Below are 27,039 nucleotides of genomic sequence, written 5' to 3'. Positions count from 1 at the left end.
CGGGGTTTCATTGTGTTAGCCAGGATGGTCTCGATCTCCTGACCTCGTGATCCGCCCGTCTCGACCTCCCAAAGTGCTGGGATTACAGGCTTGAGCCACCGCGCCCGGCGGGCTATAATTTTTTTAAAGAGAAAATGAGGGCTGGCAAGTATGAGGGAAAATTGGAACCCTTGCACACTGCTGGTAGAATGTAAAATGGTGCAACCATTGTAAAACACACTTTGGTGTTGTCTCAAAAAGTTAAAAATAGGCCGGGCACGGTGACTCATGCCTGTAATCCCAGCACTTTGGGAGGCCGAGGCGGGCAGATCACAAGGTCAGGAGATCGAGACCATCCTGGCTAACCCAGTGAAACCCCGTCTCTGGCCGGGCGCGGTGGCTCAAGCCTGTAATCCCAGCACTTTGGGAGGCCAAGACGGGCGGATCACGAGGTCAGGAGATCGAGACCATCCTGGCTAACCTGGTGAAACCCCGTCTCTACTAAAAAATACAAAGAACTAGCCGGGCAAGGTGGCGGGCGCCTGTGGTCCCAGCTCCTCGGGAGGCTGAGGCAGGAGAATGGCGTAAACCCGGGAGGCGGAGCTTGCAGTAAGCTGAGATGCGGCCACTGCACTCCAGCCTGGGCGACAGAGCGAGATTCCGCCTCAAAAAAAAAAAAAAAAAGAAACCCCGTCTCTACTAAAAATACAAAAAATTAGCTGGCCGCGGTGGTGGGCGCCTGTAGTCCCAGCTACTCAGGAGGCTGAGGCAGGAGAATGGCATGATCCCGGGAGGTGGAACTTGCTGTGAGCTGAGATCACGCCACTGCACTCCAGCCAGGGGAACAGAGTAAGACTCCGTCTCAAAAAAAAAAAAAAAAAAAAAGTTAAAAATAGAATTACTATATGATCTAGCAATTCCACTCCTAGGTATATATCCACAAAAATCAAAACAAGTATTCAACCCAAAAACTATACACAAATGTTTACTGCAGTGCTATTCACAATAGCCAAAAGGCAGATACCTATCAGCTGACAAATGGATTAAAAATGTAGTATATTCGGGCTCAGTGGCTCATGCCTGTAATCCTAGCACTTTGGGAGGCCGAGGTGGGTGGATCACCTGAGGTCAGGAGTTCGAGACCAGCCTGGCCAACATGGCGAAAACCCGTCTCTAACAAAAATACAAAAATCAGCCAGGTGCAGTGGTGCGAGCCTGTAACCCCAGCTACTCCAGAGGCTGAGGCACAAGAATCACTTGAACCTGGGAGGTAGAGGCTGCAGTGAGCCGAGATCCCAACACTGCACTACAGCCTGGATGACAGAGTGAGGCTCTGTCAAAAAAAAAAAAAAAAGTAGTACATTCATACAATGGAACACTATTTGGCCAAACAAAGAACTGAAGGGTGAGGCGCAGTGGCTCATGCCTGTAATCCCAGCACTTTGGGAGGTTGAGGTGAGAGGATTGCTTGAGCTCAAGAGTTCAAGACCAGCCTGAGCAACATGGTAAAACCCCATCTCTACAAAAAATACCAAAATTAGCCAGGCATGGTGGTGCACACCTGTAGTCCCAGCTGCTTGGGAGGCTGAGGCAGGAGGATGGCTTGAGCAATCTCAGGCTGTAGTGAGCCAAAATCGCACCCTGCACTCCAGCCTGGGCCATAGAGCAAAACTCTGCCTCAAAAACAAACAAACAAACAAAAAAACAGGCCCGGAACGGTGGCTCACGCCTGTAATCCCAGCACTTTGGGAAGCCGAGGCAGGCAGATCACCTGTGGTTAGGAGTTCAAGATCATCCTGGCCAACAGAGTGAAACTCTGTCTCTACTAAAAACACAAAAATTAGCAAGGTGCAGTGGTGTGCGCCTGTAATCCCGGCTACTGGGGAGGCTGAGGCAGGAGAATCGCTTGAACTTGGGAGGCAGAGGTTGCAACGAGCCAAGATGGCACCATTGCACTCCGGCCGGGGCAACAGAGTGAGACTCCATCTCAAAAAACAAAATCTGATACTGATACACACTACAACGTAGTTAAACCTTGAAAACATTATCCTGCATGAAAGAAGCTATACACAAAAGCCACATATATTGTATTATTCCTTTTATATCAAATATCCAGAACAGACCAATTCATAGAGAAAGAATGTGGATTTGTGGTTGCTAGGAGCTGGGGGAGGGAGAAATGGGAAGTGACTGCTAATGCACACAGGGTTTCCTTTTGGGTTAATGAAAATATTTTGGAACTATGTAGTAGTGATGGTTGTACAACATTTTACTAAATGCCACTGGATTGTACACTATAAAATGATTAAAATGATAAATTTTATGTTAGATATTTGTTACCACAATTTTAAAAGAATCAATCAGTATAATTATTCATATCAAAAAAAAAAAACAAAAGGGAGAAGTCATATGATCATCTCAATAACAGAAAAAGCATTTGACAACATAGATTCCTAATAAAAATGCTCAGCAAACTACAAATCGAAGGGAACTTCCTCAATCTTACAGCTACAAAAAATCTTCGGCTAACATTAAACTTAATGGTGAGAGACTGAACACTTTCCCTCAAAGAGTAGGAATAAGGCAAAGATGTCTGCTTTTACCACTTTTGTTCAACATTACACTGGAGGTTCCAACCAGTGCAATAAGAAGAACAATGAAGGGAAGGAAGGGAGGGAAAAAGGAAAAAGAAACAAAAGGAATCCAGATTTGAATGAAGGGTTAAACAATCCTCTTTTTTTCTTTTCTTTTTTTGTAGAAACAGCAAGGCGGTGGCAGGTTGGGGGTGTCTCTCTACTTTGCCCAGGCTGGTCTTGAACTCCTGGCCTCAAGCGATCCTCCCACCTCAGTCTCCCAAAATGCTGAGATTACAGGCACAGTCACCATAAAACTATCTTTATATGCATACTACATGACTGTCTATGTAAAAAAGTAGATTCTACAAAAAAGCTACTGGAGCTAACGTGTGCTTAGCCACTGCATTGGGTCTAATTATTTCTTATAAATCTCTTTAGTCAAGAAAACTAGGAAATACGGCCGGGCGCGGTGGCTCACACCTGTAATCCCAGCACTTTGGGAGGCCGAGGCGGGTGGATCACGAGGTCAGGAGATCGAGACCATCCTAGCTAACACGGTGAAACCCCGTCTCTACTAAAAATACAAAAATTAGCCAGGCATGGTGGCGGGCGCCTGTAGTCCCAGCTACTCAGGAGGCTGATGCAGGAGAATGGCGGGTGAACCCAGGAGGTGGAGCTTGCAGTGAGCTGAGATCCGGCCACTGCACTCCAGCCTGGGTGACAGAGCGAGACTCCGTCTCTTAAAAAAAAAAAACAAACACTAGGAAATACATTTTTTTTTTTTTTTTTTTTTTTGAGACAGAGTCTCGCTCTGTCGCCCAGGCTGGAGTGCAGTGGCCGGATCTCAGCTCACTGCAAGCTCCGTCTCCCGGGTTCACGCCATTCTCCTGCCTCAGCCTCCCAAGTAGTTGGGACTACAGGCGCCCGCCACCGCGCCCGGCTAGTTTTCTGTATTTTTTAGTAGAGACAGGGTTTCACCGTGTTAGCCAGGATGGTCTCGATCTCCTGACCTCGTGATCCGCCCGTCTGGGCCTCCCAAAGTGCTGGGATTACAGGCTTGAGCCACCGCGCCCGGCCGGAAATACATTTTTTTTAAAAAAAGAAAACGCATTGTACTGTTACTGATATTTCTTAATTAAATTTAAAATAATGTTTTTACTTAATCTCTTTAGATCTATATATTTTTCCTTTCACTGAAAATCTTGGTTCTAATGCATAACATATTCACTCTTTTTTGCTGTCTCCATATATACACAGTAGTCCCTTATAATCCTTGGTTTCACTTTCCATGATTATAGTTACTTGTGGTCAACCACAGTCTGAAAATATTACATGGAAAATTCCAGAAATAAACAATTCATAAGTTTTGAATTGAGGGGCGTGATGAAATCTTGCATCCTCCCATTGCATCCTGCCTGGGATGTGAATCGCCCCTTTGTCCAGCGTCTCCATGCTGTATACACTCCCCACCCATCAGTCACTTTGCAGTTATCAGATCAATTGTTACCGTTCTGCAGTGCTTTTGCTCAGGTTCCCCTTATTTTACTTAATATCAGTCCCAAAGCCCGAGACTAGTGATGCTGGTAGCTCAGATACGCCAAAGAGAAGCCATAAATTCCTTTCTTTGAGTGTAAAGGTGAACGTTCTTGATTTAATAAGGAAAGAAAAAAATGTATGCTGAGGTTGCTAAGATCTGTGATAGAAACAGATCTATCCATGAAATTGTAAAGAAGGAAAAAGAAATTTGTGCCAGTTTTGCTGTCACACCCCAAACTGCAAAAGTTACACCGCAGTATGTGATAAGTGCTTAGTTCAGATGGAAAAGGCATTACATTTGTGGGTGGGAGAGATGAACAGAAACAGGTTTCAACTGGCAGCATTCAGATTTGGTACTATTCGTGGTTTCAGGACCCACTGGGAGTACATATATAAGTATGTGTGTGTGTGTGTGTAGCAATATCAGGCTGGGTGCAGTGGCTCATGCCTGTAAATCCCAGCACTCTGGGAGGCTGAGGCAGGCAGATCACTTGAGGTCAGGAGTTTGAGACCAGCCTGGCCAACATGGTGAAACGCTGTCTGTACTAAAAACTAGCTGGGCATTCTGGCGTGCGCCTGTAGTCCTAACTACCTGGGAGGCTGAGGTGGGAGAATCACTTGAACCCGGGAGGTGGAGGTTGCAGTGAGCCAAGATCACACCATTGTACTCCAGCCTAGGCAACAGAGCAAGACCCTGTCTCAAAAAAGAAACAAAAAACAAAGCAAAACAAAAATAAATAAAGTAGCAATATCAATATTATTACTGACACTAGGATTATTTAAAACCATTTCAGATTTCTTTGCTTTTCTTTTTGTTCTCAGGATATAACCTATAAGGAATATATAGGCCAGACGTGGTGCCTCATGCCTGTAACCCCAGCACTTTGAGAGGCCGAGGTAGGCAGATCACCTGAGGTCAAGAGTTCAAGACCAGCTTGGCCAACATGGTGAAACCCCGTCCTTACCAAAATACTAAAATACCAAAATACTTAAGTTAGCTGGGCATGATTACAAGAGACAGAATGAGACCCTCCCTCTCTCTCTCTCTTTTCTTTTCTTTTCTTTTTTTTTTTTTTTTTGAGGCAGGGTTTTATTCCTGTCACTCACGCTGGAGTGCAGTAGCACAATCACGATTCACTGCAGCCTTGACCTCTGGGGCTCAAGCAAATCCTCCTGCCTTGGCCTCCTGAGTAGCTGCGACTGTTAATGGTGGAGGATTTCCAGGTTTTTGGCATCTTGAACAAAGAATTGAACAAAATACACAAAGAAGGAAAGAATGAAGGGATTTATTGCAAATGAAAGTACACTCCACAGTGTGGGAGCAGGCCCGAGCATAGAGGCTCAAGGGCCCCGTTACAGAATTTTTGGGAGTTTAAATATCCCCTAGAGGATTCCATTGGTTACTTCAGGCACACCCTACATAAATGGAGAGAATGAAGTAAAGTTACAAGTTATTTACACATACGTTTTATGGAGAGGATATTTCCTGTTATAGCTGAAGTATGAATTGGCCTTATGTTCCTTGCCTCCAAACCCTATTTTCCTGCCTCAGGACTATAGGCACGTGCCACTGCGCCCAGCTAATTTTTGTATTTTTTGTAGAGAGGGGGTTTTACCATGTTGCCCAGGCTGGTCTTGAACTCCTAGCCTCAAGGAATCCACCCTCCTCAGCCTCCCAACGTGCTGGGATTATAGGTGTGAGCCACCACGCCCAGCTGAGAGCCTATCTAAAATAAATAAATAAATATATAAATTCCACTCACAAAGATTGTCTTTTTTTTTTTTTTGAGACAGTGTCTCTTTCTGTTGCCCAGGCTGTGGTGTGCAGTGGTGTGATCTCAACTCACTGCAACCTCCGCCTCCTGTGTTCAAGCGATTCTCCTGCCTCAACCTCCCAGGTAGCTGGGATTACAGGCGCCCACCACCACATCCAGCTAATTTTTGTGTTTTTATTAGAGATGGAGTTTCATCATGTTGGCCAGACTGGTCTCAAACTCCTGACCTCAGATGATCCAGCCACCTCGGCCTGCCAAAGTGCTGGGTTTACAGGCGTGAGCCACCATGCCCGGCCAAGGATTGTCTTTTTTAAAAAAGAGAGACTTCATTCTAATGAACAGTTTGCAAACCAGAGAGATGCATCCTTCAGTGAAAACAAAGGTACCTTCCAAGAGAAAAAAGAGAGGAGTTGTCTTTTACAAAGAAAGCTCCGCCCAGGTTCTCACTATGGTCTACTTATGCAAATGAGGGATACAATCTTGTCTAGTTCTGATTGACTGATGTTTGTTGAGTTCTGATTCGTCCATACAGGTCATAGTCTATTGATTAGGTCCATGTCTTTGCCTGTTTGTGTTGCTCTAAAGGAATGCCTAAGACTGAATAATTTATAAAGAACAGAGGGTTATTAGGCTCACAGTTCTGCAGCTGTACAAGAAGCATGGCACCAGCATCTGTCTCTGATGAGGGCCTCAGGAAGTTTTCCACTCATGACAAAAGGTGAAGGGGAACAGGCTTGTGCAGATAACATGGAGAGAGAAGAGGCGAGAGAGAGGGGAGGAGGTGCCATGCTCTTTTCAACAATCAGTTATCCTGAGAGCTAAGAGTGAGACCTCCCTCCCTCCCACAAGAACAGCACCAAGCTATTAACAAGGGATCCACCCCCATCGCCCAAGCACCTCCCACACGGCCCCACCTCCAACATAGGGGATCAAACTTCAGCATGAGACTTGGTGGAGCCAAACAAACCATATTCAAACAATAGCAGTTCAGGAAGTGAAATGGGATTTTCCAGCAGCAGTGATTTCAGGCAGGATGAACAAGAACAGACAGGTATGAAAGTCCCAACGTTACATGAGCATGTGGGTTTCTGGGAATGCAGGATACGTGGGTGACCTAGAGACAGCGAATGGTTGCTTGGCTGTGTTCTGATTTCAGGCCACCTTAGCCACTCAGGATCCATCTTGAAGGACCAGCTCTTTCAGGGTTCACACTCCCATCTCTTATTGGCCAAAAATCTGCTCCGCGGGACATTACTTCCACTGCACTTCTGGGTCACACATAGGTAAGCACTATGCTGGTCCATGGTGTCTCCTGCTCCAGTAGCAATAGAAAAGCTCTAGGGCAGGAGTCCAAAGCGTGTAGTACACGTGCCAGTGACATGCTGTTGCATTGGGTCTGTGCAAGCTGGTCACCATGGGGGTGGCCAGACAGAATCCATCCAAGTAGAACTGGTCAGCACAGAAGTGGCTGGGGGTGCAACAATTGACCAAGGGCCTTGGAGATAGGTAAGACTGCAAAGATCTCAGGTGAAATGTAAGAGATGTTGGATGCAATCCCTTCCTTGCACTGCTCACTCCCTCCCGTTATATCCAGTCCCATAGTTCTCCATGACTGTAGGAACAAAATGCCCTCGTTCCTTCCAAGAGGGACGGTAGGAGTCCAAACATTCATATAAATCCCTTTTGATGTAGTAGCCAGCAACAATCTCTAAAAGACTTAAGGTGAGCTAGCTGGTGAAAAAAACTAAGCTCTCTGCAGCTGCAACTGGTCACAAAGCTGTAAGTGATAATCATCATCTCCTTCCTCCATAATTCCGCATTTCCCTCACCCTTGGCTAGTACTTTGGTTGGCCTAAATGCTTTCCCGGCCTGGGCAATCCAGACTTTTATTTCAGAAGGGTCTTAGCCTTTAATTACCTTCCCTTGTCGGGCTGTGGTTGTTGCAATTGCTTGTTTTCTGTTATCACTAGGTGTGGAAGTGACAAAAGATGTCCTGGTAAGTCCCCTGAGCTCCAGACACACTCCTGACTCTGTGGTGTATAACAGCAACCCTGGCCCCTCATTGTAAACAGGGGGATTACCCTGCTGCTCTGACAACTCCTCCACTCCCAGGTTTACGGCACGAGGTGTCCAAAGTGTCCAGGTAGTCATTGCAGCAAGCAGTTCAATGGAAACTACACTATGCCTCCTGGGAAACATGCCCCCCCACAACCAGGCAGAGGCTAAGATTGTAGGAACGATTTAAATGCAAATGGGTTATTTAAACCATCTGTAGGCAGGTCTGTTGCTTTTCCTCCCTTTCCCATTCTGCCAGCTCAGGTGTTAAACTTTTTCACAGTTCACAAATCATGCAATTTTTTTTTTTTTTTTTTTCAGACGGAGTCTCGCTCTGTCGCCCAGGCTGGAGTGCAGTGGCCGCATCTCAGCTCACTGCAAGCTCCGCCTCCCGGGTTTACGCCATTCTCCTGCCTCAGCCTCCGGAGTAGCTGGGACCACAGGCACCCGCCACCTCGCCCGGCTAGTTTTTTGTATTTTTTAGTAGAGACGGGGTTTCACCGGGTTAGCCAGGATGGTCTCGATCTCCTGACCTTGTGATCCGCCCGTCTCAGCCTCCCAAAGTGCTGGGATTACAGGCTTGAGCCACCGTGCCCGGCTTTTTTTTTTTTTTTTTTTTTTTTTTGAGACAGAGTCTCACTCTGTCGCCCAGGCTGGAGTGCAGTGGCGCGATCTTGGCTCACTGCAAGCTCCGCCTCCCAGTTCAAATGATTCTCCTATCTCAACCTCCCTAGTAGCTGGGACTAAAGGTGCATGCCACCACGCCCAGCTAATTTTTTGTATTTTTAGTAGAGACGGGGTTTCACCGTGTTAGCCAGGATGGTCTCGATCTTCTGACCTCATGATCTGCCCACCTCAGCCTCCCAAAGTGCTGGGATTACAGGCGTGAGCCACCGCACCTGGCTCAGAGATTTTTTTAAAAGAGCAGTAGGCCGGGTGCAGTGGCTCACGCCTGTAATCCCAGCACTTTGGGAAGCTGAGGCAGGCGGATCACAAGGTCAGGAGTTCAAGACCATCCTGGCTAATGTGGTGAAACCCCGTCTCTACTAAAAATACAAAAAGCCGGGCTTGGTGGTGGGCACCTGTAGTCCCAGCTACTCAGGAGGCTGAGGCAGGAGAATGGCGTGAACTCGGGAGGTGGAGCTTGCAGTAAGCCAAGATCGCGCCACTGCACTCCAGCCTGGGCGACACAGCAAGACTCAGTCTCAAAAAAAAAACAAGAAACAAAACCAAGAGCAATAAAATATTTCTGCTTTAAAGTCACCTGTTATCAGCATTTCTTAGCCCAACACCTGAAATTGAAGTGGTTCTTCTTTTCTCTTCTGATTTGAGATGCTCTAATTCAATCCCATCTCTCTGCATCCCACAGGCAGTGGCTTTATCTCCCAATTGAATTCCCTTAGTGTTACTCTTGTAAGTCCACCTGTATTCCTAGGCCCTTTCTCTAAGGAGCTAGCCTGGGCCAAATATTTATAGACCTTGTACTCCACGTGCAGCCCAGTTCTAGGCACTGGGGATTCAGCGGTGGCCAAAGCAAGCCTGGTTTCTGTAACCCTTCTAGAATACAGAGTGAGGAGGTAAACAATAAACAGGTAAATAAGATAATGCCATGTAGTAATAAATGCTTTGAGGAAAATGCAACATGTTTAGGTCTTCTGTGAGATGCATTTTTATTATTTATTTATTTATTTATTTATTTTTGAGACAGAGTTTCACTCTTGTCACCCAGGCAGGAGTACAGTGGCCCGATCTCGGCTCACTGCAACCTCCGCCTCCCAGGTTCAAGGGATTCTCCTGCCTCAGCCTCCTGAATAGCTGCAATAACAGGCACGTGCCACCATGCCCGGCTAATTTTTGTATTCAGTAGAGTCGGGGTTTCACCATGTTGGCCAGGCTGGTCTCAAACTCCTTACCTCGTGATCCACCCGCCTCGGCCTCCCAAAGCGATGAGATTACAGATGAGACTGCATTATCTTATGCTGAGATCTGAATGTCAAAAGGGGCCAATCATGTGAGGACTCAAGGAGACAGGGTCTTGCAGATGCAAAGTCCCTGATGTCTAAATAGGAATAATGAGGTGAAAGTTTGAGAGAAGTGACTTGGCACCAATGAGGTCAGAGAAGCCATAGGAGCCAGCTATAGGGCATTTTAGGCCACAGTAAAGAGCTTGGATTCTATTTTAAGGACAACGGGAAGCCAATAGAATGTTTTAAGCAGGAGCATGATAGAATCTGATTTACTTTACTTATTATTTTCTATATACACAGAGGTCTCACTGTGTTGCCAAAGCTGGTCTTCTGGGCTTAAGCAATCCTCTTGCCCTGCGTGGAATTTTTAAATCCACTTTGGATTAAAATAGAAACTGGGTTTGGTGGTGCAGGCCTGTTAGACCAAGCTACTCCAAAGGATGAGGCATGAAGATAGCTTGAGTTCTGGAGTGTGAGACCAGCCTGGGCAACATGGTGAAACCCCATCTCTACAAAAAAATACAAGAATGAACCTGCTGTGAGCAATCCCATTACTGGGTGTATACCCAAAGGAATATAAATCATTCTGCTATAAAGACATATGCACACGTATGTTCATTGCAGCACTATTTATATTAGCAAAGACATGGATGCCCATCAATGATCAAATGGATAAAGAAAATGTGGTACATATACACCATGGAATACTATGCACTATAAAAAAGAATGTGATCATGTCCTTTGCAGGGACATGGATGAAGCTGGAAGCCATCATCCTCAGCAAACTAATGCAGAAACAGAAAAGCAAACACCTCATGTCCTTCCTCGTAAGTGGGGGTTAAACAATGAGAACGCATGGACACAGGGAGGGGAACAACACACACGGGGCTTGTCCGGAGGTGCAGGGAAGGGGAGGGAGCGCATTAGGACAAACACCTAATGTGTGTAGGGCTTAAACCTAGAGGATGGGTGGACAGGTGCAGCAAACCACCATGGCACATATATACCTATGTAACAAACCTGCACGTTCTGCACATGTATCCTGGAACATAAAGTAAAATAAAATAAAAGAATTAGCCTGGTGTGGTGGTGTGTGCCTGTAGTCTCAGCTACTTGGGAGGCTGAGGTGAGAGGATCGCTTGCACCCTGGAGGTTGAGGCTGCGGTGAGCCATGATCATGCCACTGTACTCTGGCCTGAGCAACAGAGGGAGGCCCTGTCTCAAAAAAAAGAGAAAGAAAGAAAGAAAAAAAAGAGAGAGAAGGGAAAAGAAAAGAAAGAAAAGAGAAAAGAAAATAAAAGAGAAAAGAAAGAAAAGAGAAAAGAAAATAAACGAGAAAAGAAAAGAAAGAAAAGAAGGCCAGGCACAGTGGCTCACACCTGTAATTCCAGCACTTTGGGAGGCCAAGGAGGGTGGATCACCTGAGGTCAGGAGTTCAAGACCAGCCTGGCCAACCTGGAGAAACCCCCATCTCTACTTAAAAATACAAAAATTAGCCAGGTGTGGTGGCATGTGCCTTTAATCCCAGCTACTTGGGAGGCCGAGGTAGGAGAATCGCTTGAACCTGGAAAGTGGAGGTTGCAGTGGGCCGAGATAGTGCCACTGTACTCCAGCCTGGGTGACAGAGCAAGACTCTGTCTCAAAAAAAAAAAAAAAAGTGGGCCGTGTGTGGTGTCTCACGCCTGGAATTCCAGCACTTTGGGAGGCCGAGGTAGGCAGATCAGGAGGTCAGGAGATCAAGACCATCCTGGCCAACACGGTGAAACCCCGTCTCTACTAAAAATACAAAAAAATTAGCCATGCGTGGTGGCGGGCGCCTGTAGTCCCAGCTTCTCGGGAGGCTGAGGCAGGAGAATGGTGTGAACCCAGGAAGCAGAGCTTGCAGTGAGCCAAGATCGCGCCACCGCACTCCAGCCTGGGCTACAAGAGTGAGACTCCGTCTCAAAAATAAAATATAAATAAAAAAGAAAAGAAAAGAAAAAAAGAAAAGGCAAGCCAATAACTGGTAACACTTTTCACACTCTTCATCTTGAACTTATCAAAAAAAGTTTGAGTTTCTTCCCAGGTCTGTTTCTCCCATGACAAATAGAGGCTGTGAGGCTTCTTTCAATTCTGATTGACTTGCAGAGTAATTTTCCTTAAAATTGAATTAGTTGACATCTTTTTTTTTCTTTTCTTTTTTTCTTTTTGTGACAGAGTTTCACTCCTGTCTCCCAGGCTGGAGTACAATGGTGTGATCTTGGCTCACCGCAACCTCCGCCTCCTGGGTTCCAGTGATTCTCCTGCCTCAGCCTCCCAAGTAGCTGGGATTACAGGCGCAGGCCACCACACCCGGCTAATTTTTGTATTTTTTGTGAAGATCGGGTTTTACCATGTTGGCCAGGCTGGTCTTGAACTCCTGACCTCAGGTGATCCACCCGCCTCGGACTTCCAAAGTGCTGGGATGACAGGCATGTGAGCCACCACGCCTGGCCAACACCATTTTTAAATGGGGAGATTTCACATGGAAATCCAAATGTGTAGAATTTTTCTTTTCAAATTAGCATATTTTACTTTTTAAGGTGTACAATGTGATGTTTTTCAAATAAAATTTATCATATATGACATGATGTTTTGAAATATATGTACTTTGTGGAATGGCTAAATCAAGCTGATTAACATGCATCACCTCACATGTATTTTTTTGTGATGCGAATGTATGCGCTCTTAAAAAAAATGGGCAGTTTTGGCAATACATGGAAGCCATCCTCTACAGCTAAAAGGCAGAAACCATCTGTGTTTTGTTATGTTTTGTTTTTGTTTGTTTTTTTGAGACACGGTCTTGGTCTTGCTCTGTTACCCAGGCTGGAGTGCGGTGGTGACTATGGCTCACTGCAACCTCTGCCTCCTGGGTTTAAGTGATCATCCCTGCCTCGGTGTCCTAACTAGCTAGAACTATAGATGCGTGCTAACACACTCAGCTAAATTTTTTTTTTTTTTTTTTTTTTTGAGACAGAGTCTCGCTCTGTCGCCCAGGCTGGAGTGCATTGGCATGATCTCAGCTCACTGCAACCTCTGCCTCCCAGGTTCAAGCAATTCTCCTGCCTCAGCCTCCCGAGTAGCTGGGACTACAGGCCCCTGCCACCACGCCTGGCTAATTTTTTTTTTTATTTTTAGTACAGACAGGGTTTCACCGTGTTAGCCAGGATGGTCTCAATCTCCTGACCTTGTGATCCGCCTGCCTCAGCCTCCCAAAGTGCTGGGATTACAGGTGTGAGCCACCGCGCCCCGCACACACTTGGCTAATTAAAAAAAAAAAAAATTTCGTAGAGACAGTCTCACTATATTGCCCAGGCTGGTCCCCAACTCCTGGGCTCAAGCAATCCTCCCACCTTGGCCTCCCAGAGTGCTAGGATTACAGGCATGAATTAGCCGTGCGCGGTGGCACCACCGTGCCTGCTGGCAAGTATATATCTTGAGTGAGAATTACACAATTCCTGAAGACACCTGACTTTGCCACATCTAATTCAGTTTACCTGAACCCAGTGTTTTTGGTGAGGTTGAACAACCCTAAGTCTCCTTTGAGCTTTGAGTTGCTGTAATAAATTCTCTAGAGTAGCAGCTGTCTGCTTCCAATTTTGCCTTTGGGGGTTTTTAATTAATTGACATTTTATTTATTTATTTATTTACTTATTTTTGAGAGGGAGTCTCACTCTATCGCCCAGGCTGAAGTGCAGTGGGGCAATCTCGGCTCACTGCAACCTCCGCCTCCCAGATTCAAGCGATTCTCCTGCCTCAGGCTCCTGAGTACCTGGGACTACAGGCACGCGCCACCACCCCTGGCTAATTTTTGTATTTTTAGTAGAGACGGGGTTTCGCCACGTCGACCAGGCCAGTTTAGAACTCCTGACCTCAGGTGATCCGCCCGCCTCGGCCACCCAAAGAGCTTGGATTACAGGTGTGAGCCACACAGACCCGCCGACACCATTTTTAAATGGAGAGATTTCATATGCAGATCCAAATTTGCAGGGTTTTTGTTTTGTTTTGTTTTTCAAATTAGCACTTTTTGGGGGTTGTGTTTTAGGGCGTACAATGTGATGTTTTTCCAGGACGTTGTGGTTTGTGCAGACCTGATAAAGTCCGGAAAGAAGTAGCCAAAATTTCATGTACTCTTTTTTTTTTAAATTAATTAATTTTTTTATTATTATACTTTTAAGTTCTAGGGTACATGTGCATAACGTGCAGGTTTGTTACATATGTATACTTGTGTCATGTTGCTGTGCTGCACCCATCAACTCGTCATTTACATCAGGTATAACTCCCAATGCAATCCCTCCCCACTCCCCCCTCCCCATGATAGGCCCCGGTGTGTGGGTGTGTGATGTTCCCCTTCCTGAGTCCAAGTGATCTCATTGTTCAGTTCCCACCTATGAGTGAGAACATGCGGTGTTTGGTTTTCTGTTCTTGTGATAGTTTGCTAGGAGTGATGGTTTCCAGCTGCATCCATGTCCCTACAAAGGACACAAACTCATCCTTTTTTATGGCTGCATAGTATTCCATGGTATATATGTGCCACATTTTCTTAATCCAGTCTGTCACTGATGGACATTTGGGTTGATTCCAAGTCTTTGCTATTGTGAATAGTGCCGCAATAAACATACGTGTGCATGTGTCTTTATAGCAGCATGATTTATAATCCTTTGGGTATATACCCAGTAATGGGATGTCTGGGTCATATGGTACATCTAGTTCTAGATCCTTGAGGAATCGCCATACTGTTTTCCATAATGGTTGAACTAGTTTACAATCCCACCAACAGTGTAAAAGTGTTCCTATTTCTCCACATCCTCTCTAGCACCTGTTGTTTCCTGACTTTTTAATGATCGCCATTCTAACTGGTGTGAGATGGTATCTCATTGTGGTTTTGATTTGCATTTCTCTGATGGCCAGTGATGATGAGCATTTTTTCATGTGTCTGTTGGCTGTATGAATGTCTTCTTTTGAGAAATGTCTGTTCATATCCTTTGCCCACTTTTTGATGGGGTTGTTTTTTTCTTGTAAATTTGTTTCAGTTCTTTGTAGGTTCTGGATATTAGCCCTTTGTCAGATGAGTAGATTGCAAAAATTTTCTCCCATTCTGTAGGTTGCCTGTACACTCTGGAACCAAAAAAGAGCCCGCATCTCCAAGACAATCCTAAGTCAAAAGAACAAAGCTGGAGGCATCACGCTACCTGACTTCAAACTATACTACAAGGCTACAGTAACCAAAACAGCATGGTACTGGTACCAAAACAGAGATATAGACCAATGGAACAGAACAGAGTCCTCAGAAATAATACCACACATCTACAGCCATCTGATCTTTGACAAACCTGAGAGAAACAAGAAAGGGGGAAAGGATTCCCTATTTAATAAATGGTGCTGGGAAAATTGGCTAGCCATAAGTAGAAAGCTGAAACTGGATCCTTTCCTTACTCCTTATACGAAAATTAATTCAAGATGGATTAGAGACTTAAATGTTAGACCTAATACCATAAAAACCCTAGAAGAAAACCTAGGTAGTACCATTCAGGACATAGGCATGGGCAAAGACTTCATGTCTAAAACACCAAAAGCAATGGCAGCAAAAGCCAAAATTGACAAATGGGATCTCATTAAACTAAAGAGCTTCTGCACAGCAAAAGAAATTTCATGTACTCTTCACAGAACCAGCGCTGAAAGCCTTTTCTGTCTCACCAGATCAGCCTCGCAAGGGGATGAGAGTGGGGCGCAGGCGGCTGAGAGCCTTGCTGGGAATCACACAGGTCGTCCGTGGAAAAGCGTGTACCAAGACCCAGGCCTCTCTGGAAGGTGGGCAGAGGAGGCGTTCGGAGGCAGAGGTGGAAATGAGAACAGGAAATCTAAAGAGAGGTGGCGGACGAGAAGGGGCAAAGAACGTGCAGAGGAAGATAGAGATTGAGGGATGGTGATAGGGCAGTGTAAGCAGCAGAAGGGAAGGGCAGGAAACTGCCTCGAAGAGAAGGGGCAGCGGCAGCACGTCAGGGGCTCTTGGTGAATCTCATTCAACAAATGGCAAAATGGAGCCCAAGTGGTTTGCCCAAGGATGTCCAGCACTTGGCAAGGTGGCAGCTAGAACCCGCGTCTCCTAATGGCGGTCCAGGGATCTTTCTTCGCCTGTCACAGGGACAAGGGGCCAGTGCAGCGCTAGTGCGGAGAGACAAGACTCTAGGCACGGAAAAGCAGACGCCGGGCCGGGGCTCCAGCGCTGCAACCACGGCGGTGGACGGAAAGCTCTGCCGACGGCTGGGGGCGCCATGAATCGTCGAGGATCCGGGGAGCCCAGTCCAGCCCTTCCTAGCAAGCGACCGCGAAGCGGCAATGGGACGGTGGTCGAAGCCTGCCCACAGCTTCCGCTTCGAAGGCGGCGTTGGAAATGCCGCGCCAGTATCCTTCGGCACCTCCCGAGAGATGGTCAGGAGCTTTTGGAAACTTTAGGTCAGGGGCCAAAGACCAAAAGGCTGGTATTTCGGAACGGCCACATCTCCTGAGAAACCTCCAAGAATAACAGGTTGCCGGAAAAAGGTTAGAGAGCAGCCGAAATCAGCCGAATGCCATTCGGGCGCTCCGGAGTTTCTCGAGGCACATTCGGGCCCTCTCGGCTCTGCAAGACTCCACTGGAATCTCAGGTCTCGAGCAGATCGTTTCGTCGCCTAAAGGGTAAGGGCGACTTGTACCGACAGTCCCTCGGCAGTTTCCGGAGGTGTTCGGGATAGGCCCGAGCGTGGCGCCCTCTGGCGGCGACCAGGGGTGGGGTAGGAGTTAGTGGGCCAGCGCGCGCAGACGCAGCTGCGCGCCGGCGGTCGTTCAGACCGGATGTGGTTGTGGCTGAGGTCAGTTCCGGCGGGTGACGGTGCGGACGGGTCAGGAGCGTAGAGGCGGCGGCAAAATGGCGGCGCCTGAGGAGCGAGATCTAACCCAGGAGCAGACAGAGAAGCTGCTGCAGTTTCAGGTAGCAGCGAGTACTCGGTGCAGCAAATGCCTCCGCGGGATGGGGAGTGGGCCCCTAGAGGAGTTCAAAACTTTCCTCAGATTGGGCTCAGATTCTTCTTAGACCAGCAGGCCGACCCCCTCCCCCCAGACTCCAACTGCCCTGATTCCCCCGGCCCCCAAGCCTCTGTTGGTCCCTATCCTTCCAGCCATCGCTGCGGCCAGACCCGCCTCGTTTGTGCTTCTGTGCCCTCAGCGTGTCAGCTTCCCTGGTTTCCCTTAGCGGCGTCAGTCCTCAGCCATCCTTCCCAGCCCGGTTATCGGTCGGACCCTCTCCGCCCAACGAGTCTGTATCTGCCGGAGACGCTTAATCCCTACCGCGGAGTTGGCGTCAGTTCGGGTCTCTGACAGGAAAACCTCCTGCCAACATCCCATGCCATTTCCACAAACATTCCCACAAACTGAGGCCTCTTGGATACCAGGTTTCGTGTTGGGGGTTCCGGTCGGGAAGGGGGCACCTACACACAGACCTGGTCCCCGCCCTAGAGGTGTGGGAGGACACCAAGTGAGAAAACAATGCAAGGTGCTAAGTGTCATCAGTGGCTTCTGACGGGATTTATTACTTTTGGCTTATTCCTGGATTCCTGTGCTTCACTATGCTTGAGGAGGGTGGTAACTTGCAGGAATGTTATGTTAATACAGGACGTCGTATTAAGAACGTTTGCCACTAATCACTTACCCTTGAGCTGGAGAATGGTTGGAGGATACCACTAGGGTGGGTAACCTTGGCACTTTGTTACCAGTTTCTTATCTCTGAAGAGACTGTCTTAAAAATATCTACCCCCAAGCCGGCCGCGGTGGCTCACGCCTGTAATTTCTGCACTTTGGGAGGCCAAGGCGGGCGAATCACGAGGTCAGGAGTTCGAGACCAGCCTGGCCAATATGGTGAAACCCTGTCTCTACTAAACATACAAAGATTAGCCGAGCGTGGTGGTGCACGCCTGTAGTCCCAGGTACTCGGGAGGCTGAAGCAGGAGACTCGCTTGAACCCGGAAGGCGGAGGTTGCAGTGAGCCGAGATCGCACCACTGCACTCCAGCCTGGGCAGCAGCAAGAGTGAAACTCCGTCTCAAAAAAAAAAAAAAAAAAAAAAATCTACTTCCTGAGGATGTTCTGGAGATCAAATGGACATATGGATGTCAGAAGGGCCTTGTGGACTGTAAAATGCCCCCAAATAGTATTTCTGCTATTAATTTGACTTAGGATAGACCTAACGTTATTGATACACTTATTTCCTTATATAAAATGTGTAAATATTCATTTATTCAGCTATATTTATGAAGAACCTTAGTGCTCAGCGCTGCTAGGTGGAATCCCACTTACTATTTCAGATGTAAGTACTTTGTAAACTTAGTGTACATAACCTTATTTAATACAACAACCCTATGAGGTTCATACTGTTACAGTCGCTGATTTACAGATGAAGGGTATCAGGACCAAGAAATAAAATGCTTAGGTTACACAGCTAGAAAGTGATGATGTCAGATTTAAAGCTATGTCCATCTTCCAGAACCCTTCCCAGGCTTCTGACTTCTGTCTTGTACAACTTATATGTCAGTGTACAGTTGAGTGTGGAATGCAGATGCTGAGATAATAAATATTTTTTTGGCGAGTTCTCACTTTTCTGCAATTTCCTTGAATAGACTTCACTATAATAAATTTTGAAGTGGTTATTTTTTCCCCTCTTAAATTGAGCAGTGGGTTGGAAGTGTATAAATGGAAAAATGCTGTCGTAGATGTAATTGACATTTGATTGGAATTTTTGGTAGAGAAATTGAATTGATGATCCAGCAAATTATAATTAAAGAATGAGTAAACAGCAGACAACCAGCTTACACTTCCATTACACTTCCAGGTAGACCACCAATTTCAGAGTGTTGTTTAACTTTGGCAGACCATTTTACCCCCTAGAACTCTTCAGGGGTAAGCTAACATGTTGTTTAAGTGCAATGAAGCAATGTGAGTTATGGTATCTTTAGTCTCATACTGGGAGAGCATGAATATGAATATATGATAGCATTTCTGAAGTAAAGTGCATAGGAACTTCCATCTTCTGTGGAGTTTTTTTTTTTTTTTTTTGAAATGGGTTTCGCTCTTGTTGCCCAGGCTGGAGTGCAGTGGCGCGATCTCGGCTCACTTCAACCCATGCCTTCCGGTTTCAAGCCATTCTCCCGCCTCAGCCTCCCGAATAGCTGGGACTACAGGCACATGCCACCACACCCAGCTAACTTTTTGTATTTTTAGTAGAGACGGGGTTTCACTATATTGGCCAGGATGGTCTCGATTTCTTGACCTCATGATCCACCCGCCTTGGCTGGGATTACAGGCGTGAGCCACTGTGCCGGGCCAGAACTGTGGAGATCTTTATTAGAAGAGAGGTGGGTAGCAGGTTTGAGCTGTATTAAGATTGCCTTATGAAACTGGATTTATTGAGGGAAATGCATCTTTCTTTTTTCCATTCTATAAGCAATCGCTGGATCAGATTCATTATCCAGATTGCCATTAAACCAACATTTGTTGAAACTCACTAGATGCCAAGCATTATACCAAGCATCAGTTGATGTTCATTAACTCTTTTTTTAAGAAAAATATTTTAGGCTGTGTGCGGTGGCTCACGCCTGTAATCCCAACACTTTGGGAGGCTGAGGCGGGTGGATCACCTGAGGTCAGGAGTTCAAGATCAGCCTGGCCAACATGACAAAACCCCGTCTCTACTGAAAATACAGAAATTAGCCAGGCATAGTGGCACATGCCTGTAATCCCAGCTATTAGGGGGACTGAGGCAGGAGGATCGCTTAAACCTGGGAGGCGGAGGTTGCAGTGAGCCGAGATCGTGCCACTGCACTCCAGCCTGGGCAACAGAGCGGGACTCTGTCTCAAAAAAGAAAAAAAAAAAAAAAACTTTAAAAGTAGAGATGGGGGTCTTGCCATGTTGTCCAGGCTGGTCTCGAACTCCTGCCTCAGCCTCTCACAGTGTTGAGATTACAGGTGTGAGCCACCACACTTGGCCCCTTAACTCTTTTAAATCTTTTAATATAACAGTGTAAAGGATTAATCTTGTTCATTTTAATAATGAAGAAACAGGTTCTGAGAGGTCAAATAGCTTGCACAAGTAGTAAGTGGTAGAGATTTAGAAATTTATATCCACTACCATCTTGTGTGTAACTTAATGGAGAAGTCAAGTACACACATGAATAATGGGTATATGATACACACACACACACACACACACTTCAGCCCAGGCTGAAGTGCGGTGGTGTGATCATAGTTCATTGCAACCTCAAACTCCTGGACTCAAGTGAATTCTCCCACCTCAGCCTCCTAAGTGGCTAGGACTAGAAGTGCCCAGCTAATTTTTGTTTGTTTTTGAGACAGAGTCTTGCTCTCTTGCCCAGGCTGGGGTGCAGCGGCACGATCTCAACTCACTGCAGCCTCCGCCTCCTGGGTTCAAGCTATTCTCCTGCCTCAGCCTCCTGAGTAGCTGGGATTACAGGCAGCTGCCACCATGCCTGGCTAATTTTTGTATTTTTAGTAGAGATGACGTTTCCCTGTGTTGGCCAGGCTGGTCTTGAACTCCTGACCTCAGGTGACCCACCTGCCTCAGCCTCCCAAAGTGCTGGGATATTACAGGCATGAGCCACTACTCCCAGCCCTGGCTAATTTTTTCTTCTATTTTCTTTTTTAATTAAAAAAAAAAATTTTTTTTTTTTTTAATTTTTTAGACAGGGGCTAGCTCTGTTGCCTAGGCTGGAGAGCAGTGGCATGATCATGGCTTACTGCAGTGATGAACTGAAGGCTCAAGCAGATCCTTCCACCTCAGCCTCTTGAATAGCTGGGACTACAGGCTTGTGCTACCACGCCTGGCTAAAGTTTTCTGTGTGTGTAGAAACGAGGTCTCCCTATGTTGCCCAGGCTGGTCTCGAACTCCTGTGCTCAAGCAGTCCTCCTGCCTCAGCCTCTCAAAGTGCAGGTGTGAACCACTGCGACTGGCCATAATGTGGTATTTAAAGAGTGCTGTGGAGCTTAGGGAAGACCAAGAGTATTCATGAGGGGAGAAAGATGGTTTAGCAGTTAACAATTTTTTTTTTTTTTTTTTTTTTTTTTTTGAGACGGAGTCTCTCTCTGTTGCCCAGGCTGGAGTGCAGTGGTGCGATCTCGGCTCACTGCAGCCTCAGCCTCCCAGGTAGCTGGGATTACAGGCATGCGCCACGCGCCGGCTAATTTTTGTATTTTTAGTAGAGATGGGGTTTCACCATGTTGGCCAGGCTGGTCTAGAACTTCTGACCTCAGGTGATCCGCCTCCCTCAGCCTCCCAAAGTGCTAGGATTACAGGCGTGAGCCACAGGACCCGGCCAGCAGGTAACATTTATTAAGTATCTACTATACCTTAGGCGTAGTGTTAAAGTATAACTATTACATTTAATCCTTACAGCAGTTTTTAAAGTACCATAGGTGGTATGCATAAGGAAACAAATCTATCGATGTATTTGCTCAAGGTGATTGAGCTACTAGGTAGTGGAATTCTAGTGGGTCTACATCTGTACTTTAAGGCTGAGCTCTTACCAATATACCTTGCTACTTTGGAAGAGGAATAGAATTTCAACAGGTGTTGGGCAGAATATTCAAAGCTGAAGAAATAGCTTGCACAAGGTAGGGAGATGGGAAAGTGAAGTGTCTGTGGTGATGAACTGAAGAGTATTGGAAGCGGACAGTAAGACTAGAAAGGTAAATTAAAGCCAGATTTTGGAGGCCTGTCAAAGCTGGCTTCCAGCTTTGAAATGGTTTAAACTTTAATCTGTAGACAAGGGGAGCCATCAAAGGATTTTTCAACTAGGGAGTGGCACTAGGTTTCAGGTTTGCTTCACTAACAGTATGGAGTATGTGTTTGGAATCTCCACAGGGGTTAGGACAGAACAGGATGACACGTTAGGAGTTGGTTCTCAATATGTTTTTTCATTTGGTATATTGAAATTAGGGAAAGTAAAATATTTTGGAAATCTCAGGTTTCCTGTGTTTCACTTTTTTTGTGACATGATTTGGTTAGAACTCCCCAAGGCATTTTATTTAATATCATGTTTCTCAGCCTATTTGATGTCTTCTAGGATTCTTCTATAGTTCTCCACTTCTGTTTGTTTTGGAATCAGTTGAATATGAGTAACTATTGCAGATAATTGTTTTAAGCCATTTCAAATGGGAAAGAATAAGGACATAGGCTTTAAGGAGAGCTAATGCAGGTATGTGAAAGGTTACTTTTATTGGCGTTCATTTTCCCAGATTTCCAAATATAGCAGACTCTCCTAGTGCCTTGGTTCACTGCCTCTAGATTGCTGTTGGAACAGCTGGAGAAGGATGACATGGACAGAGAGAAGGGGGAACTAAAGGAGTTACGCAGGCCAGCAGAGGAAGAAATGATCCCTTTTCTGCTTGCACAGGAGGAAGAAATGTATGGCCTTCATCCTTTTAAATGACAGTCTGAACGCTGGGCTGTAGAATCAAATTTATAACTCATTTTGAAAATCTTTCTTTTGGCTTCACCTGATTATTACCTAAAGGGAAAAACACATGGTGCTGTTCATGTATTGAAAACAGAACATACGATGGTCCAGTTGAGGTTTTTTTGCCAGAGAATTTGGCACTGTTGAGAAAACAAGAGCTTTGAAAATCCAGGCAAATATGACTTAGTTTTTCAACAGCTTCTGGTGAGTTCTGCGATCTTAAACAGGTTCTTGCTTCTTTGAACCTCTTTCATTTTCTATAAAATGGAGATACTGGCCGGGCGCAGTGGCTCATGCCTTTAATCCCAGCACTTTGGGAGGTCAAGGCCGGCGGATCATGAGGTCAGGAGTTTGAGACCAGCCTGGACAACATGGTGAAACCCCATCTCTACTAAAAATACAAAAAAATTACCTGGGCATGGTGGCAGGTGCCTGTCATCCCAGCTACTTAGGAGGCTGAGGCAGGAGAATTGCTTGAACCTGATAGGTGGAGGTTGCAGTGATCCAAGACCACGCCATTGCACTCCAGCCTGGGCAACCGCAAGACTCCATCTTAAAAACAAAAAAAAAAGTTGGAGATACTATTATCTAGTTCACAGCATTCTTTTTATTTTTTACTTTAAAAAATCTAGTAGGCTGGGGACCTGTAATCCCAGCACTTTGGGAGGCCGAGGCAGGCAGATCACTTGAGGCCAGGAGTTCAAGACCAGCCTGACCGTCTCTACTAAAAATATAAAAATTAGCCAGACATATTGGCATGCACTTGTGATCCCAGCTACTTGGGAGGCTGAGGCAGGAGAATCACTTGAACTCTGGAGGCAGTGGTTGCAGTGAGCCGAGATCGTGACACTGCACTCCAGCCTGGGCGACAGAGTGCGAATCTCAAATAAATAAAAATAAAATATCAAAATAAATAAAAATAAAAATACAAAAGAAGTTAGTCAGGTGTGGTGGCACGGGCCTGTAATCCCAGCTACTCAGGAGGCTGAGGCATGGGAATCACTTGAACTCAGGAGGTGGAGGTACCAGTGAGCCAAGATCCCGCCACTGCACTCTAACCTGGGCAACAGAGCCAGATTCTTTCTAAAAAAAAATGTAGTAATATATGCTTGTTGCAAGTTAGCAACATACAATTGTATTTTAAAAAGTAATCAAATCTTATTTTATTTCCCCGTTTCTAGTTCCAGGTTTGTTGTTTGTGTATTTTTGTCTTCTGCATGTACACATCTACAAACGCTTAATGTGGAAGCTTTCTTAACCTTAACCTTCACTTGACTGATTAATTGGAACAGATATCCTCCTTTCCCTAAACTCTGTTCTGTAATATATTCAAGCGTTTCTGCAAACTTTACTCTGTAATACTCTCAAGTGTCCAGTTGTACTCCTGACAAGAGGCAGTTATGTTTGCTCCCAAACTACTGTGTACTGGTTATGTTTGTCATGTGCATTTAATTAAACACTACATAAACCTATAAAATACCAGTGCAAAAGGAGTTTTCATTGATATGAAACCAAAATGAAAAGCTTTAAACTGGCTCTGTCCGGGAAATTGCTAAAAAAAAAAAAAAAAATTGCTGTTCAGTTAGGTGTGGGCAAGTTAACTGTAAATGACTTTGGGAAAAATCATTGAGATGCAAGATTGTACACTTACTGCTTGGCAAGTGTTCAGGGTTGCACTCCACTTAAAGAAATCAAATCAGTATGGGTTATGCTAAAAAGATCCCAGCCTGGGCAACATGGTGAAATCTCATCTCTGCTAAAACTACAACAAAAAAATTAGCTGGACTTAGTGGCGCATGCCTGTGGGCCTGTGATCCCAGCTACTTGGGAGACTGAGGTGGGAGCATCACCTTAGCCCAGGAGGTGGAGGCTGCAGTGGGCCATGATTGCACCACTGCACTCCAGCCTGGGTGACAGAGTGAGACCTTGTCTCAAACAAAAAAAAAAAAGTAAAAAACAGCTGGGCACAGTGGTGCACGCCTGTAATCCCAGTACTTTGGGAGGCCGAGGTGGGCAGATCACCTGAGGCCAGGAGTTTGAGACCAGCCTAGCCAACATGGTGAAACCCTATCTCTACTAAAATACAGAAATTAGCCGGACTTCGTGGCGGGTGCCTGTAATTCCAGATACTCAGGAGGCTGAGGCAGGAGAATCGCTTGAACCTGGGAGGCAGAGGTTGCAGTGAGCCGAGGTCGCACCAGTACCCTCCAGCCTGGGTGACCGAGCGAGACTCCCTCTCAAAAAACTAAAAAAGATCCAAGGAGTGCCAGTGGATCCATTCCCTAAAGAAAAGGATAGGCTTTTCTCAAAAGGTTGTTGTGTTACTGTGAGTTCTTTGTTAAAATGAAATGTTGACATACTGTGTAGAATATTTTTATTACTCACTTTGACTTCAGTTAATTGATTAGTTATGGGTCCCATTCTCGCTGGGTAAGAGAACTTCTGTCTTTGTCTTACAGAAATATGATTATATTATACTTAACTGCGTAGCATAGGTAAGTAGTCATGAAGACTGACTGGATTTGTTTATTTGAGACATAGTTTTGCTCTTGTTGCCCAGGCTGGAGTGCAGTGGTGTGATCTCAGCTCATTGCAACCTCTACCTCCTGGGTTCAAGCAATTCTCCTGCCTCAGCCTCCCGAGTAGCTGGGATTACAGGTGTGTGCCACCATGCTCGGCTAATTTTTGTATCTTTAGTAGAGCTGGGGTTTCCCCATGCTGGCCAGGCTCGTCTTAAATTTCTAACCTGAGGTGAGCTGCCCACCTCGGCCTCTCAAAGTGCTGGGATTACAGGCGTGAGCCACAGTGCCTAGCCCAAAATATATTTTTAAAACTTAAAATGAACAACTCCATTAAAAGGTAGGCAAAAGATCAGAATAGACAACTCACCAAAGAAGATACACAGATGGCATGTAAGCATATGAGAAGATGCTTAAATCTTTTTTTTTAAATAATTTTATGATTTATTTATTTTTTAATTTATTTTTATTTAATTTTTATTATACTTTAAGTTCTAGGGTACATGTGCACAACGTGCAGGTTTGTTACATATGTATACATGTGCCGTGTTGGTGTGCTGCACCCATCAATTCGTCAGCACCCATCAGCTCGTCATTTATATTAGTTATAACTCCCAGTGCTCAAATCTTTAAGGATTTGAGGTCCTTAAGGAATTGCAAATTAAAACAACAGTGAAACAGGAACCCTCCTGAGTTCAAGCAACCCGGCCACCTTGGCCTCCCAAAGTGCTTGAATTACAGGTGTGAGCCTCTGCACCCAGCCTCAGCTGGAATTTCTGTTCCATTGGTCTTTTCCTATATGTGCCAATATTGCACTTAATTACAGAGGCTTATGATATATTTTGATCTGGAGGAACACCCCTGCCTCCCCTCCCCTTCCCTTCCCTTCTTGACAGAGTATCTGTCGCCCAGGCTGGAGTGCAATTGTGCAGTCTTGGCTCACTGCAGCCTCCGCCTGCTGGGCTCAAGCCATCCTCCCACCTCCCCCTCTTAGGTAGTTGGGACCACAGGCACATGCCACCATGCCCAGCTAATTTTTGTATTTTTAGTAGAGATGGGGTTTCGCCATGTTGGCCAGGCTGGTATTGAACTCCTGACCTTAAGTGATCCACCTGCCTTGGCCTTACAAAGTACTGGGATTATAGGCATGAGCCACCACATCTGACCTCAGAATAATATTTTTTTGTTTTTTTTTTTTGAGACGGAGTCTCACTCTCTCGCCCAGGCTGGAGTGCAGTGGCACGATCTCGGCTCACTGCAACCTCTGCCTCCCAACTTTGTTCTGCCTCAGCTTCCCGAGTAGCTGAGACTACAGGCGTGTGCCACCACGACCGATTGATTTTTGTATTTTTTTAGTAGAGATGGAGTTTCACCACATTGGCCAGGCTGGTCTTGAACTCCTGACCTTGTGATCCACCCACCTCGGCCTCCCAAAGTGCTGGGATTACAGGCGTGAGCCACCGTGCCCGGCCCAGAACAGTATTTCTAACAAAAATAATTGGAGTGGCATTGATTAGAGCAGCATAAAATTTTTCTGTGTACCTCATGGTCTGACTTCACTGTCAAACCTTACATTTTTACCCTTTCTATTTCTATTCCAGTGATATTTTTTAATTTCCCTAACATATTATTCCTTCTCATGCCTCCATACTTGCTCTTCCCTTGTCCTGAAATTTCTCTTTCCACTAGCTTTCAGCTCAGAACCTTGATTTCTTCCTTGATAAGTTCCTTGAAGGACTTAAAGATTTGTTTACTGGTGTGTAGTAATTGTCATAATAATAAAATTATTTACATGTCTTTTAACTCCACACAGTTTTGGGGGGTTCAAACTGATTGTTTGGTGCTTGCTGCATGATAGATGCTTGATTAATATTTGTTCAGTGAATAATTCACCTGAAATCTCAATCCCAAAGAGTTTTTTGTTCTATTCTTTTTCTTTTCTCTTTCGAACTACAGGCCCATGCCACCACACCCAGCTAACATGGTCTCCTTAAGTTGTCCAGGCTGGTCTCAAACTCCTGGACTCAAGAGATCTGCCTGCTTCAGCCTCTTTTTTATTTTTTTTTTTGTTTTTTGAGCGTTGAAAGTTAACCATATTCTCATCTTTGCAGC

At 45.7% G+C, this 27,039-nt stretch overlaps 1 protein-coding gene across 2 annotated transcripts in view; it reads left to right on the top strand.

The window, feature by feature from the left end:
* The first annotated feature begins 16,560 nt into the window (after positions 1-16,560).
* Positions 16,561-27,039, top strand: part of LOC105480940 (Fas associated factor family member 2) — a 60,575-nt gene continuing 50,096 nt past the window's right edge. The window contains exon 1 of one of the 2 annotated variants that reach the window (XM_011740145.3): positions 16,561-16,584. Coding sequence is in view for 1 of the 2 variants with exons in the window: in XM_011740144.2 (XP_011738446.1) it covers positions 16,814-16,876 (63 nt within the window). In the remaining variant the exon portion in view is untranslated. Of the gene's footprint in view, positions 16,585-16,719; positions 16,877-27,039 lie in introns of those variants that run through there. The other variant, XM_011740144.2, reaches the window with a different exon arrangement.

The sequence above is a fragment of the Macaca nemestrina genome, chromosome 6, assembly GCF_043159975.1.
Source record: "Macaca nemestrina isolate mMacNem1 chromosome 6, mMacNem.hap1, whole genome shotgun sequence".
NCBI lineage: Eukaryota > Metazoa > Chordata > Mammalia > Primates > Cercopithecidae > Macaca > Macaca nemestrina.
The sequence above is the reverse complement of the archived record's forward strand: the minus strand, read 5'-3'. Positions and strand labels throughout refer to the sequence as shown.